The 17,653-nt window shown below is 41.3% G+C and overlaps 1 protein-coding gene and 1 long non-coding RNA gene across 2 annotated transcripts in view; one reads left to right on the top strand and one right to left on the bottom strand.

The window, feature by feature from the left end:
* Positions 1-8,424, bottom strand: part of AHR (aryl hydrocarbon receptor) — a 57,849-nt gene extending 49,425 nt beyond the window's left edge. Inside the window, exons 1-2 of the mRNA XM_077304263.1 lie at positions 7,735-8,424; positions 103-290 (exon numbers count right to left, since the gene is read on the bottom strand). Coding sequence (XP_077160378.1) covers positions 103-290; positions 7,735-7,790 — 244 coding nt within the window. The 5' untranslated portion in view covers positions 7,791-8,424. The remainder of the gene's footprint in view (positions 1-102; positions 291-7,734) is intronic.
* On the top strand, positions 7,152-14,356 carry LOC143820906 (uncharacterized). Its single transcript, XR_013225593.1, has 3 exons — positions 7,152-7,532; positions 11,259-11,372; positions 12,175-14,356. It is a non-coding gene; the product is annotated as an uncharacterized LOC143820906 (long non-coding RNA).
* The last annotated feature ends 3,297 nt before the right edge of the window (positions 14,357-17,653 follow it).

Genomic DNA, 17,653 nt, shown 5'->3' with positions numbered 1-17,653 from the left:
TTACAGACATACTCAGCATTTCAGTCCTTTTGCATAAAACTACTTCAACCAAGAGTACAGTGCATTTATAGTCTGTCAGGAAAATAAACTGAAATTTCTTACCGTCAAAGAAACTTTTGGCTCTCAGGTAACTTACACTGAGCCTAAGCACAGACAGTTTATCCAGCTTGGCAATAACATCCTGAGGGAATGGCAGAAGACCAGCCAGGCGATCTAACTCTGCATTCAGTCGGTCTCTATGCCTTTTTGATGGGTTCGACTTCGCTCCTTCGGGAGGGGAAGGTTTCACTCTGCCATTAGAGAAGAAAATAGCATAAGTTTTAAAACATCAATATAAAATGTGTGTCAATTATTGCATAAAACAATAAACATTAATTTCAGGAATTATTGTCAATGTAAGGCTATAAGACTCCTAGCCACATTTTTACTTCCAAAGGAAGCACTTTTCTCTCATATATAAGCTATACAAAGAGTTCTGCTGTCTTCTTCTTGCTCCTGACATACAAGCAAAGGCATCATCATTCCTTAGAGACTGGAGTTTCCACAAGTTTTTGAAAATAATACAAATAAAAATAAGTGCCTCAAATTCCAGTTCACAAGGGTGACTGCCAGAAACTACAATGCGTGGCAAGCTTTGTGAGGCTCTAGCTGTTTGAACCATAGCATTGTTCCCATTCATCGTGTGAATGGTTAGTCACCACGGTGGGAGTCCCAGGTATGAACAACAGTCAAATGAAGCAGCCTGAACACAGTTATGGTTTCAAGCAACTATAAATATGGCAGAAACCTGTAAACTGGGATTCAACTGAAGCCCAAAGAGAACTAGGAATACCGTATTTGCTGGCATAGAAGACGACTGGGCGTATAAGACGACCCCCAACATTTCCACTCCAATTAGAAGGCACAGTAGAGCACCAAATGAAGTTGATGAAAGGAATTTCTGGTCCCAGATGCCACTGAAACAACCTAAAAACAGATGCAGGAACAGTCCCAAACTGTCAGCTTTATCCTTAAAATAGTAAAAGGAACTATGGCCAAGACAGGCCAAATAAAGCCTTCATCATCATTGTTGAACCACCAACCAAAATAATCTCTGAAGTGGATCCTATCTTACCAGTCCACTTGGCAAAGTTTGTTTACTGTCCTTACTTTGTTAGCCTTTCCTTTTTGCTTGTGTTTCACCGTCCTCCAATTTAAGGTCCCTTCTTCCCACTTAACTGCTCCTCCTGTTCGGAGGCCTGTTACTTGGAGGATGGTTGAATCTCCCTATCTGGTCTGATGGTGTTTCAGTTTGTTAGCACAGGGAGTTATATGCAGATTTCCTCCCTCAGGTATGCAGATAACAAATCATTTAGAATTTTAAAGGTCAATAAATATATTCATATTTTTAAAAATGTGAATTTGCATAGCTATAACTGTTCACCTAAACATCTTGTTACGATTGTCCTGTGCCTGGTTTTAGCAACAACTAAATATAGTTGCTCTCCAATCCTGCTTCAAGACGTACCCACCCACTGTTTTTAAAGATACTGCAAGTTTCAGGGTTATGCGAACTGGCAAATAATTTTGGGTGGAAGATATATATTTTTTAATATATATATTAAAAATTAGCACTAGGATAAAAGTGCTGATATGAATGTATTCCTTAAGCCACAATGAAAAGGCAGACTATAAATGCACTAAAATAAATAAATATAGGAGCAACAAATTCCTTCAATACTGTCTGTAGAATATAAGAGCAATTATAGTTCTATACTGCTTAAATCTTCACAGTTTTTAGATAAGTAAATACTAAAAGATGGACAAGATATTATTTAGAATGATTTATGGATTATCAAGGAATAAGAAAAAAAAGTCCTGGCCATTGGTTAATTATTAACAATATTCAAACAGGCTAGTCATTTTGTACAGTGTTTAAAATCTGAACTATCTACCCTTAACACATCTATTAATGTCTATGAAGAATATATAGAAGTCAAATTCATTTTAGTTAACTGAACAGAAGCAGTGAGATTTAACAAAGTTCATTCTAAGTACCTAAATGTAAGAGAAACTTGAATTTTCAGATCATAATTGCATCCTGGCATATAGCAAAAATTACAGGTTATAATTATTTATATGCCTTGCAACTGTTAAAAAGAATTGTTAAATCGGGACTATTGATAAGATGACAATTCCATGAGGTACAATTATATTATAGAATTTGTCACAATGATGTCTCTATTTTTCTTTTCTGCTAGTGGCTTAGATACACCAACTGAAGCACAATGCAAAACAAGCAACTGACAGTCAATTGTGTATCTCTGATTGGGCCTGGGAGAAAAAGGGTGCCAACTGTTACTCTGGATGGATTTTAAGTAACTTATATTTACTGTTTTTATTGCATTGTTGCTTTTAAATTGTTGTACACAACCCTGAGATGGCTGTGCTGAGAAAGGTGGTTCTATAAATCTAATATAACTATTATACATTAGGGAACAAACATGAATTAAGATGTAAAACTAGATCACTCCACTTTATAATAGCCTTCAATACTGAAGCCAAAAATGCTTACAAAGCAGAAATAGCAGCAGAAAATACCCAACCAAGAGAAAATTCAACCTATGGATATGTAAGAGTTAACTGAAAATTGGTTGCATCTCAGCTGTACTTACATTTTGCTATTTGTCATTATGATTGCAATGCAGTGCCTGAAACGTGGATCTAAACTCGTGTAATATACTAAATAGCTTATTACATCACTCTACTGCTAAACAAGAAGAATCAGCTAAAAATCTCTAAGCATTCAACTGTAATAATGATGTTATGATGTATGATCTAAGGATCGACTCCTTCTCTTTTTCTCACAGCAAGAGACCATACATTCTATCTATTATGACAGAAAGAGAAGGCTCAAGAGACACAGGCATACAGCGCTGTAGGGAGCTGACAGAACATTACAGACAAAAAACAGATCAGAAATTGTTGGGTATCCAGAGCAAAATCAGGAGCACATCAATGTGAACACATCAGTGGCTTTAATGTAATACGCTATGTTTAGAAAAAGGCTGTAACTATGAGTCTTGAGTTTCCTAGGACTAATCTCAACAAGATAATCATTTGCCCTAAAGGAAAGCTGTCTGTTATGAATACTGCACCAACACATCTCTTTAAAGAAAAAAAAATTAAAGAGTTGTGATGTCTTCAGATAAAATACAAATCCATTATGCACGAAAAGCAAAAACTGGCAAAGACTCCATTCAGTAAGAGGATATTCCCAGTTTCACACCCAACAAAAGCTCTTAAAATCTGAACTGTTTCAAGCTACATATAGAATTCGAAGACAACAATATATTTCACTTAGCAACATGCTTTATTTTATGCTGTTTTGAAACGATTCCTATGGCCATATTTAATTTTCCAGTAAGAAAAAAGTTCATCGACACCTGCTTAATACTGCTGTTACTTAAACAGGTATAGTCACATGCTTCCTAATTATTAACTTTATTCTGTAAATACTTATGCTCCTATTGTTCAACCTTCTCCAAGGACCAGACTGCTTCCTGCTACTGTATACATATTTTAAAGGGGGGGCCCAAATCTTAAGATTTGTTTAAATTGGAATTTGAGAAATGTTGAGAAGTTCCACGATTTAATTTTTTTAAATTCATATGACAAATATGGAAGAGAGAAGTTACTGACAAATCAAATTGAGAGCATTTTAAAAAATCTAGCTGTCTACTTAAAAATGACCAATAATCTCTAGCATCATCATCAATTCAAATAATTACATAAAGAAAGCATTTATGTATCTTATTGTCATGAAATGACATCTAAAAATGATTGTTGATACTATGCATTTTGAAATGGAAAAGAACCATTATAATGTCAATTCTTAGCCAATGAAAGGAACCCAAAACCAACAGCCTGAAAAAAAGCAAGCAAGCAACTGGAATTCCCAGGACCATGCTGCAATAACACTCAAAGTCAGAGAATGGAACAGCAGCAAAATAAAGGGCGGGGATATCTGAGCCTCACAGACTGTAACAAACAAATCAATCCGATGATCCACTGAACTCACACAGTAGCTTGTCACATCCCACAGCCAGTGAATCTCCAACATATAGTTGCAAGCTACTGAAAGTATTACATCCAGCTACAGTTCTGGACTATAACTCTTCAGTAAGGCTCTAGAAAAACCAGAACTGACCATTTTTGCCCCTTGCATGGTATTTAGTGTCCTGGGAAACCTGACACCATCCTCACGGTAGGTGTAGGCAAGAAGAGTGCAAAAAGCCTATTTGTCAGGCAGTCAAGCCAAATAATCCTACTTCCTGAACAGGCACAGAACGCCTATTTATTCCCAGGAAGAATGTATAACCCTACAAGAGAAAATGTAAATGGTGACATCTATAATTGATACTGCAGGAGCAAGGGAAAGGGACAAAAGAAAATCATTTGCGAGCCATAGTCTATTTTGAATTCTTAAGTGAAGCGAAGTAGCCACAAGCTATGTAAAAAACCAAGGTTCTCTTGCCTCCCTCCCTCAATAAGCAATCAATATCCATGAAGCTGCAAAGTATTACATAAATGCTGCAGCACAATGGGGTGTCTTTTCCCTAGATTATGCCCAGAGAATGTCCTAAAGGAAACAAAATTTTCATCTTAAGTAGAGTTACACCGAAGACACTAACTAGGCTTTAGAACGTTAATTCTTCTTCATATTCAAATGGTGTACTCTGCACACCAATGCTATTTTACACTACAATTTGTTGTTGACTTCTAAAGTGTTAATTTAATAGCAATTCAATCCAAAACTGAAACACTGAATCTGGGACTATTTTTCTATCATCATTTATTCACCCAGATTTGCATAAAGACCCTTCCACATCCATTAACAAACTATTAGGTACTTTGTCAGCCACTGGGAAGAGACCATAATATTGACAGTCCAAGTCATCTCAAATATATTAGAAAAGGTAGATCAATTTACACTATTAAATAACAGTAACAATTCAACTATGTTTCCATTTGATGAAATGGGAAGGGTAACTGTCACATCAAAAATAGGGTTTTCCCCCTTTTAAAGTTGCAATGTTTAAGAAAACGTTCTGTCCAAAACATAAGCACTTTTAGTTTGAAACTTTGCTTCTACACACTGCTCCAAAGCCTAACTTTAGCTCTCCTTATGTTAATTTATCACTTATGTACTGTATTAGTGTCTGTACACTATACTACAGACACAGGAAGATGTTCTTGTCAAGTTTAAGAAGCAACTGTGTTTACTCCTCCTTTAACACACAGATAGCATAAATCAAAAGGAGGTCTCTATGAATTACATCTATCAATCTGACTTGGTTGTGACTATTTTTCATGTATACTTCAAGAGTCTACTATTACAGAGCAAACAAAAACCTATATCCCATGAAGCTACAGGGAAGTCAAAGAAGCTTGTGCATGTTTTCAAAGACTTCTACATGAAAACCAGAAGCTGTTCTTCATCAGCACTCTTGAGTAGAGGTTTTTCATCTTCTCGAAGGAAGAGGATCACTAGGTCAATAGTCACTATGAGAACTATCCTGTTTATTCTAGAAATGATTGCAAAAAGGTAACTATTAGATGCCAGTAGTCACTCTAGCTTACAAAACAAACTACAAAAAGTTACTTAACAGCAATTGTTGCATAACCAACCACTGTCAAATCTAAAGTAAACTTTGAGCTCATAGCTCTTCTTTTTATATGTGTACATGGCTGTTCCACAGGCCTCTGAAAACAGAACATGTTCTTCCTAACACAGCTTAATAAGCACAGACAAAATTCATTTAATGAAAGCAGGTTAAAAAAAAGTCTCAAGCAATTACTTCTTTTCTATACCCACATAGTCAACATTCGACATTTTCATTTCAGAGACAGATAAATTATGGTATTTAAAAATATGTGTCTAAAAAGCATTTGACAATACAATCCAGTTTGTATTAACTGAATCATTGTGTTTGTAGAGAACCAATTTTAATAGAAAAATGCAAGCATTACAGTCTGAAACAAGTACATAAATGCTCTAAACTTTGAAACTGCTAACTCAACAGACCCCAGACAATTCCATTTAATATACCTTGAAGTCCTTTTGGAAAACAAAACTCAGCAGAGCTATTTCACATCAAAGAACAATATTTCATCCAAAGTCCCATAAGAATAAGAACTATATAAAACATTTTCCCTATATGCTAAAAATAGACGAAAGCTCTTAAAACATGTTTCTTTATATCTAAACTTTTGTCATCCATTAAAATAATCTTAGTGTGTTTCTCAGAATCCACTCCAACACAAAGAATTAATTTTACATATTGCATCCAACTATTTCTAAAAACAGAAGAGTTCACTTGAAAACATAAAAGGCATAAAGCCTCAAAAACATACATTTAGTTGAAATTTTTAAAAATGCTTTATGAGCTTTTGTTTGTGAAATGACAAGCTGTGAGAAGATCACTGTGTTTGGGGTGGGGGTGTTACAAATATATGGCTATCTTCCAATGGTGTTCTTAGTCATAGTACACGCTGCAAGTATACAGCTATCTTCAAAAGATTTTTACACGGCATGGTACATATACCAGAAGACCGCCATCAGTGGGACCAACTTTTCTCCGATGCACAACCTTCCAAGACATGGACAACTCCAGGTAGAAGTACAGAGGGCATATTTTGTCCTTCCACAGTCAGTCAACAACAAAAGCTACATTGATCCATGTGGTCTTTTGAAAATTATTTAAAATGTTTGTTATGATTATTTTAAGCTACCTTGAAGTTATCACCTTAAATGCCTTGCCTTCATGACAGCCCAGATACATGCAAGACACATTTTCTTTCATTCCCCTCCCCACCCCTCCTCCTTCTGATTTTAATCAGCTGCTTGAATTCAAGTGGGTCATCAGAGCTTTGTAAAAATAGAGTCCTGAATCAGGGCTTAATGTGTACTGGGTCTCAGCTGACGAATAGGCAGGAAAAAAGCACTCAATGTATACACCGACTGCACGTTTAAGACTGGAAATAGGTTTTCCAGAAAAATGGCATTTCTCCAAAGCAGAAGCTTGAGCGATACGATCTCGTTTAAAAAAAGAAATAATGGGGGGGGGGGGTTGCTCTCTGAAGGCCGTCTTCAGTCAGAAACACTCCCTTGGAACCTCACAAATTATTTACAAACACCGAAAGAGTCACTGCAAGTGTCTGTAAGGAAGCCATGAAAGGGAGGGGCGACACACAGATTGCGCAAAACGGCTAACTCAGGCCACCAAGAGCTTTTGCTTGCACATGTATCAACATCTCCCATGCTCTTCTGCTTGGGCGAACTGCGACCCGACCGTCCTTCTCTCCTGACTGCCCCAACCACTCTCCCAAAGCCAGAGAGAAGCGAAAGGTGCCTTCATTATCAAGAAGGCCTTCCATTTAGATTTCCTTTCCCCTCCCCCCAAAAAAGTTAAGAAAAGCGAAGAGGGAAAGGAAGGTAAAGAGAAGCTGCAATGCGGCTGTCGGAAGGAAAAAGAAGAGGCAAGGCCGCTGTAAGAAGCATATCGAAAAGAAGCAGAGAAACAGCGCGGGGGGCGAAGCTGGTGGGGTGGAAAGAGCGAGCGATTCGGATCCTGAAGCAAGAGGCGGCCCAAGGAAAAAGGCAAAAGCAAGCCAACAAGCCCTGCAGCCCCCCCCCTCGCAAGAATGCACGTAGCTTAGGCGCGCAGCCCCCCCCCCCCCCCATCATCTTACATTTTCTGCACGGGTTTCCGCCGCTTGCGGCTGGCGTAGGTGACATTGGGGTTCATCTTGCAGCCCACGATGCCGCTCCAGCTCCCCTTTGCGCCAGCAGCCCCGGGGGCAGAGATTGGTCTTCCTCCCTCCGGGAGTGTGGGGGGGGGGAGGCCCCCGACAAGTTGCCTCACAGGGACGGCTTAGGAAGGTCCCTCCGGGCGCCTGCCTCGGCGAAACAGGTCGCGGCTCCACCCGCGCCTTCCCGGCCCTGCCGCCCCCGCCTCTTCTTCTTCTTCTTCTGCGGGTCCCCCTGCTGCCTCGGCTCGGACTCCCCTGAGAGGCTGCCGAGGGAGGAAGGGCGGGAAGGGAAGGCGGGGAGCGAGCCAGGTGCTCGGCGGCGCCGGCGACACCCACTCTGCCCCGTCTCTTGGGCCACCGGCTCGGAGACAGGTGCGGAGGCGGCGGCGGCGGCTCCCCAGGCAGCTGCCCTCCCTCCCTCGCCTCGTTCTCGTCAGCCGGGAGGCGCCTGAGGCGGCGGGGAGCGAAGCGTCGTCGCCTCCCCTCAGAAGCGCCGCTGCCTCCCTGCCGTCGTCAGCCGCGTCCGACGAGGGGCTGCCGAGCGCGGCCCCTGGGCGACAGTCGCCGTCTCCGAGTCGCCCGCTCCGGCAGCCGAGCCCGCGCGCCGCCGCTTCCCTCTCCCCGGCGCCCGCCCCGCCACTCACTGAGGAGGCCCCTGTGGGGCTCGGGCGGCGGCGGCGGCGGCGGCGTAAAGGGGCGGCGCGCCGCCATGTTGGGAAGGTCAGGCTGGGCGGAGGCAGCCTACGGAGACGGGCTGCGGGGGACAGGGTGGAGCGAGGAAGAGGCACCGTTCCGGTCGGGGCGTCGCTCCGCAGGGCTTTGTCGCCGCGAGAAGCGGAAGGTTTCTCGAGGAGGAAAGGCTCGAGAGCGCCGTGGCGACGGCATCGTTAACTCCGCTCTTGGAGCCCCTCCGGATGCGATGAGGGCAAGGGCCGCTGTACCTGCCGCTGGTGGCCACTTAACATTTGCAGAGACAATGAAGCGACCGCTTTCTCGCGGATGGGGGATTCGGCTTGTTCTGTGGAGACATGCTGCGGCAGCTGTATTTAGTTAGTGAATTAGTGCATTTGGAGCTAATCTAAACCACAAGACCAATTATTGATGGTTAATGATTCACCTTTTCCACAGCAAAAACCATCAGAGGTCATTCCTTTTACATTCTTCCAAGGACTGTACATCTGCAATAAAAACAAAGAGTCTTGTGTAACTGTAAAGACTGGCACGTTTATTGTGGTACTAGGCAAGAGGATGTCAACAAATGTGTATCATTTACAATCCTGAATGTGCTTATTTCAGTGCAAGCATGACTAGGACCAAATAACCTCAAGGAATTAATTGTGTAGTGCACATGCAGCCCCTGTTGTTCCTATTGCCGCTTTCTAGGGCAGTGAGTTAAAGGACTCCAGCCTTCCACGGCATGACAGAACATCAATGCAGACTTTTGGAAAAGGAAATGAACCAAAGGATTTTGCAACACTTTTTCCTCTGCAGCCCCTGAGAAATCTGTTCTTTTAATCTTATAACCTTTTATCTTTAAGGGAAGAAGAACTGAGGAGTCAGTGAATTACATGTGATGGGGCAATAGCTAAATCCAGCCACAGATCAAGGAACATGAGAAATAGGGACCTGTAGGGTTTCTGTATTAATCCTGTGGTTACAGAATACTATAACAGAGTGTCTGTATGGTTGCTGCTGCTATTATTAGTCCAAGACAAGAACTGCAAGTGTTAACATAATTCAAGAGTGCTTGAGAAATAACAGTAACAGGATTGTGCAAGCAAGGCTGTCTGATCTGCAAGAAAAGAAATAACCAAGAATAACCATTGTGGGTCAGCTCTGCTGAGGTGATAGGAGCCTGGATGTAAACAGTCCTGCTAACATCAAAGCTACTGGATCTGTAATAGGTTTCTACAGGACAAAAGTTCTGAAACGGAAGCAGGGATGGGGAGTGATACCAAAGATACCAAAGCAAAACTCAGAGTCCAGGTCAATTTTCAAATACAGGAATGTGGAGAGAATTCAGACAGGAAATAGAAGCAAGTCCAGATCTCTAAAATCCTAATGCATTGCTCATAGAATGTTCCATTGTCGTGAATCTACTCACTCTTCATGTCCAACAAAATTTGAGTCCAATGGCACATTTAAGTCCAACAAAGATTTATTCAAGGCATGAGCTTTCAGGTGCATACACATTTCCTCAGACAGTGAAACTAATGTATGCATGCACACAAAAGCTCACGCTTTATAAATCTTTGTTGGTCTTAAAGGTGCCATTGGACTCAAATTTTGTTGTACTGCTTCAGACCAACATGGCTATCCACTTGAATCTCTATGTGTAATGTAAGAAATTAAATAATCTGCCTTGAGTACCGTGTGAGAAATGTAGGTGATAAATAACATAAATAAATAAAATCAATCAAGCCATCAGATACTACCAATCCTGGAAAGCTAGTAAAATCTCAGCATATGAAGCAACTCATACTGAAGAAAAAAAAGAGCCTCTTTAGGACATTCTCATCAACATAGGAAGAAACACATAGTAAGGTTGCTTCTTGGATATAGTATTTCTTTTTTAAGTTTTTTATTTTATAATATATATAGCGAAAAAGAAAAACAATTACATTAAATACATTAAGTCTCCATGCCTCGACACCCCCCATCCCTGTTATCTTACATCTTCATGTGATAAGGTATTCCATATAGAAGCTCAATTGCTCTTGGTAGTCTTCCATTGACTTTTTGTTGACTATGGAAGTAAGTTTCACCATTTTCGAAAGATCAGGAACTTTATCCAGCCATGACGCAATAGTTGGTATTTCTAAAGATTTCCAATTCTTAGCCAGAACTAATCTTGCTGTTGTTGTTGCATAAAAAAGAAAACCGTGGCTCGTGAAGGAAGGAAGTCTGGGCACAACATATATTTTGCACTCAGGAAATTTAACCTTAAACATCTCTTCTAACATTACATGTACTTTTACCCAGAAATTATTCACTTTCCCATACCTCCACCACATATGAAAAAGGACTCCACTTTATCATGACATTTCCAACAAACATTGTTATATCCTTTCGCCATCTTTGCAATAGCTTTAGGTGTTACATATCAACTATAAAACATCTTGTACCAGTTTCAGTTTAGGCACTTCAACCCATTGGTTTCAAAATTCTGCATCCACTTAACCATGCATGTCTTAACCTGTTCTGTTTCAGTTTCATATTTTAGTAGCAATTTATATATTTAACCTTGGAAGTGTAGACTGAAGTAAAATATTCTCAAATTCAGAACTCCACCTGTCTAGTAAGTCCTGAATTAAATCTAGAACACAGTTGATTATATTCTAACCACTGTATTTCTACCCCTTCGTGTTTTTTTTTAGTGTGGGATATCTTTGAATTGCCCTGTCTTAGATAACAAATCCTTGTATTTTAGGCAAGTTATCCTTTGCTGTGTTCTCATAAAATAGGCTTCTACCGGAGCCCCCGCCAGCCTCAACGAAGACACCACCGGGAAAAAAAATGGCCGCCGGCAAGAAGACACCGCCAAGGAGCCGCCCGCCCTCGCAAAAGGCCTCTAATGGGTAAGCCACCTTTCCTCACCCTACTCTCGCCAGTCCCTCACTCTGCCCCCACCTGCTAGCGCCCATTGTATTTGTTATACAATGGGCTTTTTTACTAGTCTTTCAATAAATCAAACAGCATTTGGATGGAAATTAATGGATTGGTTAAAACACAAACCACATCATCTGCATAGCTTTTGAGTTTAAATTCCTCTCCTTCAACGTTTAGTCCAGTTAAGTTGTTCTCTGCATGCATCTTAACCACCAGCATTTCCGATACCAGATTGAACAGTAATGGTGAAAGGGGACATCCTTGTCTAGTTCAATTTCTAATTTGAATAATGTCTTTAGTCAACATTCCGTTCATCAAAATCCTCGCTTCTTGTGCTGAGTAGATATGTTTGATCCAACTCAAAAATGTGTCTCCACAATCTAGAAAGTTTAATGTTGCGTCCAGAAAGTTCCACTGAACATTGTCAAATGCTTTTTCAGCATCTAGAAAAAGAAATGCTCTCTGCAGTCGCTGTTTTCACGCAAAGTTCATTGCAATCAGTACAAATTGAATATTGCTTCTTATATATCTCCTTGGCATAAAACCAGTCTGGTCTGGATGTACCACAAAAATTTTGTAATCTGCATTTAACAATGAAATTGGTCTTTAACAATGTGGGACTGCTGCATATCACAAAAGTAGCTATAGTTTTCTTTCCCCTCTTATACCCCTCTATTGAACCATCTCACCTCTGTCTTTTCTTGTGTGAATGCTTAACTTAAATTGTGAATGCAAATCTGCTAGTTTTGTTTTTAATTTGTTTTTCAATAGAAATCATTTTCATTTCTTTCAAACTGGTCTCCGTACAAGTTTCTAAGGGAAGGACCTTGGTGTACACAAGTGGAGAATCCTGTTGTTACCCCTCTCACAAGCTCAATTCCCCAACTCAGTTCTAATTTGGGTAACAAGACTGCCTGGTCTGCCTACTCCATGGGCCTGTTCAAAATTGTTTCCTCACAGCATTTTCAAAATTCTTCCTTATAATGGTGAGCAGCAGTCCCCAGCCAAAGCCATGGCTGCTGTAATATCTAGTTTGGCTCTCAGAAACCTATCAACCAGATATTCTGCCACAGCTCTCTGACACAGAATGCTGGGAGTGCCTTATTTAAACTGCTGTGCTACTCCCTTCTTTTATGCAGGCTGCTGGTGAGCACCATCATCACTCCCAAAACCTTAGTAGGGAGAGGCAGAAGTATTTTAGACTTTAACATTTCATAAAGAAAAAATATCTGTAGAAGTTCTTTGTTTTTTGTTTTTTTACATGCTTGTGTAATATTAAATGCCAGTCTGTTGCAACATACTCTCACTTTGATGTGATTCTGGTAAATTGGAATATTTATTCAGTTCAAGCCACAGCTTTCCGATTATTATGTAAGGCAAATATTTCACATGTTTCTTTGTTGCCTACCCTTTTCAATAGTTCATCCCAAGGCCATTATTATCATAAAAACTTTAAATAAAAAAGGCAAATCAGTATATCCGATAAACTATCTAATTCAGAGCCCAGATTTCAGTTTGTGAGAGCTGGAGCCAGAAGAAAGCAGAATTTTGGGCTGTGGGTAGCATTTTCCCACTGGATTTGACACAAAAGTAAACCATTTGGGGAATCTTCTTCAAGGAAAACTGCATTGCAAAATAATGCTATTGATAATATTCTCCAGAGTATTTTTATACATGAATTCTGAAGCAGTTTTCACTTTAATCACTTGCTAATGCAAATATAAAACCTACATTAACTGCATTCTTAATAAATATTGTCTTTTATTGTAATAAACAGAAATACCAAGTTGGAGGCAAAAGTGTTTAAGATTCACATAACATAAATATGTATGTAACATTGTAATACAAACGTCCATAATCTTGAAACCAATTTTGTCTACAGTTGTATTGAAACTAATAGAACCAGTCCCCCAAAATTGGCATAAACAACCAAGGATTTAAAGGATTGCAGTTAGAGACTTTGCATTTTATTTCATTAAACACCTTTGAACTAAAAAGATATATTTCCCTCATTATTCTTTCTTAAATAAATAAATCCATTACCGCATGGGCTTTTTCCTTTTAATGAACTCTTTACTATTTTAAATGCTGGTAGTTCTTCTGTACCACTTAGACACCTAGCATTTGAACATACTATCAAAAAGATCACCTGGGAAAGGATGTAGTATGAGATAACTTCTTCAAGAGCAGGATTTGCATTGCTTGGTATTGTGGTTAAGAGCAGTGGCTTCTAATTAGGTGAGCCAGGTTTGATTCCCTGCTCCTATATATGTAGCTAGCTAGGTGACCTTGGGTACGTCACAGTCTCTCAGTCTCACCTACCTCTCAGGGTGTCTGTAGTGAGGAGAGGAAGGGAGGGCCACTGTAAGCCATTTGAGATTCCTTTGGGTAGTATAAAAAACAAGTCTTCTTCTGGCAGTCTTCAAGCAAAGGTTGGATACACACTTTTCTTGGATGCTTTAGGATGCTTTGGGCTGATCCTGCGTTGAGCAGGGGGTTGGACTAGATGGCCTGTATGGCCCCTTCCAACTCTATGATTCTGGATGGAACTCATGGGCCCATTATGCACGGCCGCCGAAACAGCGATTTCGAGTCACATGGAAAACATGGAGGGGGAAGACGCGAAGCACACTGGTTATGCACGGGAGGGGGCGCGATGGCGGCAAAACCCAGAGTAACCGATTTATGCACGCGGCGATCCTGGCGCCGCTTCTGGTTGTGCCCCGGTCACCGGAAAGTTGCGCTTTCTTCCGCGTTTCGCTGACGCGGCTTTTTCAGCGGCATGCACTGAAGCTGTGGCTGGTTGCAGCTGGCTCCGTGCGTTATCGGTGATTTTAGTCACCGCCATTCCACCCCGAATGTGCGTTATCCCCCCTGTGCATAATGGGTCATGATGAATACTGGTGCCTAGATGCTTTGGGGGGCCAAAAGAGCATGGGACCAAAGATCAGCTGTTCTGTCCTGTCACAATGTTCATTTAAAAATATGACAGGGCTGAGAAGACTGATGCTACCTGAGACTTTGGAGAGCTGTTCATAGTCAATAGACAATACTAAGCTGACTTGGCACGAAAAAGGCCATTCTGTGAAAGGAAAGAAAGTAACCAGAATTAATTAACAGTCACCATGCAATGCATCATACAGTTGCTGCTGTTCAACAGTAGTAACCAGTCAGGCCTAGATGAGTCGTAGAAGCTGAGTGAAATCAAGTCACCAGAGGTTTCTTTCAGGCCTAGAGTTTCAAAACTCCAGGTGAGACCTGAAGATCTCCCAGAATTACAACTGAACTTTTGATGGACTGTCTACCTGGTGAAGATTACTTCTTTGAAGGCTGGCCTCTATGGCATAATACTGGATGAGGCCTCTCCCCTCCCCAAACCATGACTTCTTCAGACTCCACCACAAAATCTCCAGGAATTTTGCAACTGGGAGCTAGCAAGTTGCTAGCCAAGCCTGCCTTTCCTCAAAACCCAAAATAGGTCTGGAAAGGCCCTGCCCTCTTCCCCTGCCTTTTTATTCACATAAACCCTGCCTGGAATACTGTGGTTGCCTAACAACAACCATTGAGGGAATCTGTTGCTTAAAGGTACAGGTGCGCCTTTTATCATTGCTACTTTTAAAAAACCCACCAATATGTGTTTGTATGTGTGTATGTGGATTTCTGCAGTGAATAATAACTTTGTGGCAGCACCCATAAAGCTTTGTGGAATTTCCTTACTTTCACATGAAAATCTCCTGATTCAGGCACGGCTCTGACTGCACTCCCTGTTTGCTGCGTGTTTCATGAATCCAACGAAAATACGAGTTCCCCCCTTCCCCAGCTGTGTCTCTGCCCACCCTCCTCCACTCTCCACTGTATTTTAAAAAATTGAACATGATTACATTGTAATTCCAAAGTAGCACAAGCATGACACATATACCTCACTGTCTCCCCCACCAGCAAGATTGAATTTTTCTTGTCAATTTCATGAAGAGAAATTGAGCCGTGGTCAGTTTCAGGCAGGCCGGCTACTAACTTTGTTAATTTATAGCAGCCTCCTGCAGCTTTCCCAAAGTACAAATAAAAAAATCTTCTTTGTTTTACAACATAGGAGCAACCTACCCTAATGACTGGGTTTTAAAACAATAAATAGCATGCACTATATGGGGGGGGGGGAAGGGGGAGGATATTGATGACACAGGATGCTTGCCTGAAGTGACATATTTCAAACAAATGTACAAGCAGGCACCATTTCCCCTAAGGTGTCTTTTGATTTGAATTGCTCTGGAGAAGGCTTGGGGGGGGATGGATGAACCGCATAGCATATGGAAAAGGGGAGTACTTGAGCACTTTTCCCATGGGAGGAGGAGGAAGGGAGAGGGGAGGGAGGTTGGTGATGCAAGCAAGACATGAGAACAACAGGGAATTCAGTGGAGCAATCATTTCCAATATTTTGCAAGAGCGTTACATCAAACTAGTGTTATTGCGTATGCATCAAGCAAACAAAAAAGGAAAGGGGGCAGGACTGGCCTCCCATGCCTGCAAGAGAGGCATGAGAGGCGGGACTGGCTGCCGGCACCTCCAAAGTATATGTGAGCAGCATGACACTAAACCAATCCTCAGTATTCCTGAGGATTGCAGAGAGCCAGGCACAAATTGAATGCCAACTTCCAGAGACTAGTATGAAGGAAACCTAGAGAATACCAACAACTGTGGAAAAGCCCTCTGTCTTGACTCTTCACTGCTCCAGTTACTGGATTTACATATCCAAAGGTTGGCCGGCTTCACTTTTAGAATATACGCTAAATCAGTGGTCCCCAACCTTTTTATCACTGGGGACCGGGCAATGCTTGACAATTTCACTGAGGCCCGGGGGAGGGGGGTAGTCTTTTGCTGAGGGATGTTGCTGCTGGCTGAGCCCCTGCTCCACTTGCTTTCGCGCTGGCACCCCTGACTTCCCGCCGCCCAGCTGCGCAGTGCCAGGCCGAGGGGAAGCCCCAGCCATGGCAGCCACTGGAGAGCACCAAAGGTGAGCTGGCAGCAGAGTGGCAGGGCAGCCCCCGAGGCAGCAGCCAGGGAGGAGGACGATGAGAAGCCGCAGCCCGGTACCAACTGATCTACAGACCGGGACCGGTCCCCGGACCGGGGGTTAAGGACCACTGCACTAAATAGTTTAAAGATAGCCAGAAGAAAACTGAGTGCAAAGGAAATAATGTTATTGTTCATCATTAGCCAAAAAATAAGTAATAAATATCGGTATTAGAAACTGAAAAACTATTGATAGCCCAATGCTATATAAGTCTATTTTATAGATCCAGCCTGGTGTAGTGGTCAAGAGTGGCAACTTCTAATCTGGAGAACCTGGTTTGATTCCCATTCCTCTACACACAGCCAGCTGGATGACCTGGGGCTAGTCACAGTTCTCTTAGGGCCATTCCTGAAGAGCAGTTCTGTTAGAGCTCTCTTGGCCCCATCTACCTCACAGGGTGTCTCTTGTGGGGAGAGGAAGGCAAGGCAATTGTAAGCTGCTTCGAGACTCCTTCAGGTAGTGAAAGGTAGGGTATAAAAAACAACTCATTTTTTCTTCTTCTGCTTCAGAAGTAGTTTCACTGGAGACAGTGGTATATGCATTCAAGTAAGGACTTCAGCTTTAAGACATTAATTTCAGAATGTTCCATGAATTATTTGGTTCCATTGGCTGTCAAAGTATCTTCGAGGCCAATGACTGGGAGCTGTTTTTGTTAATGCTAGACCCACCAATAATAGCTGGATATAACATATAATAGGTACACATCTTTGAAGTGAAGATCAATCAAAACCTTATTATGCAGGAATTTAACCTGGAGAACAATCATTTAAGGATAGCAGCTCTTGAGCAATATGATAGTCTATCCACTCATAACTGAAAGAATGTTACCTGAAGCAACTTTACAAACTGATCGGACCATGATGCTTACTTAATGAGATCATTTCACAATGAAATAAATTATTAAAAAACAGAGAGAGCAATTTAAGTAGAAATCAATTATAAAAAATGAAAGTAACAACCTCTAATGCACTATGAAAACAAAGAATATAAAGTAGAATGAAAGAATTCACAACATGTCCAATTAATATATGAATATCCAACAACTGTTAGGAATATTTTAGGTTCTGGTTGGATGTAGTTGTTAAGAGACCTTGAACAGAGCATTTCCCCTAACATTGCATACAGCCTTTTCCCTCTTGCCTGCTGAAGACAATTTGCTTCCATTTTGCTTGACCTGAGAGA

This window comes from Paroedura picta, chromosome 11 (genome assembly GCF_049243985.1).
Source record: "Paroedura picta isolate Pp20150507F chromosome 11, Ppicta_v3.0, whole genome shotgun sequence".
In the NCBI taxonomy this organism is placed as follows: Eukaryota; Metazoa; Chordata; class Lepidosauria; order Squamata; family Gekkonidae; genus Paroedura; species Paroedura picta.
This window is presented reverse-complemented; position numbering and strand designations above follow the sequence as displayed.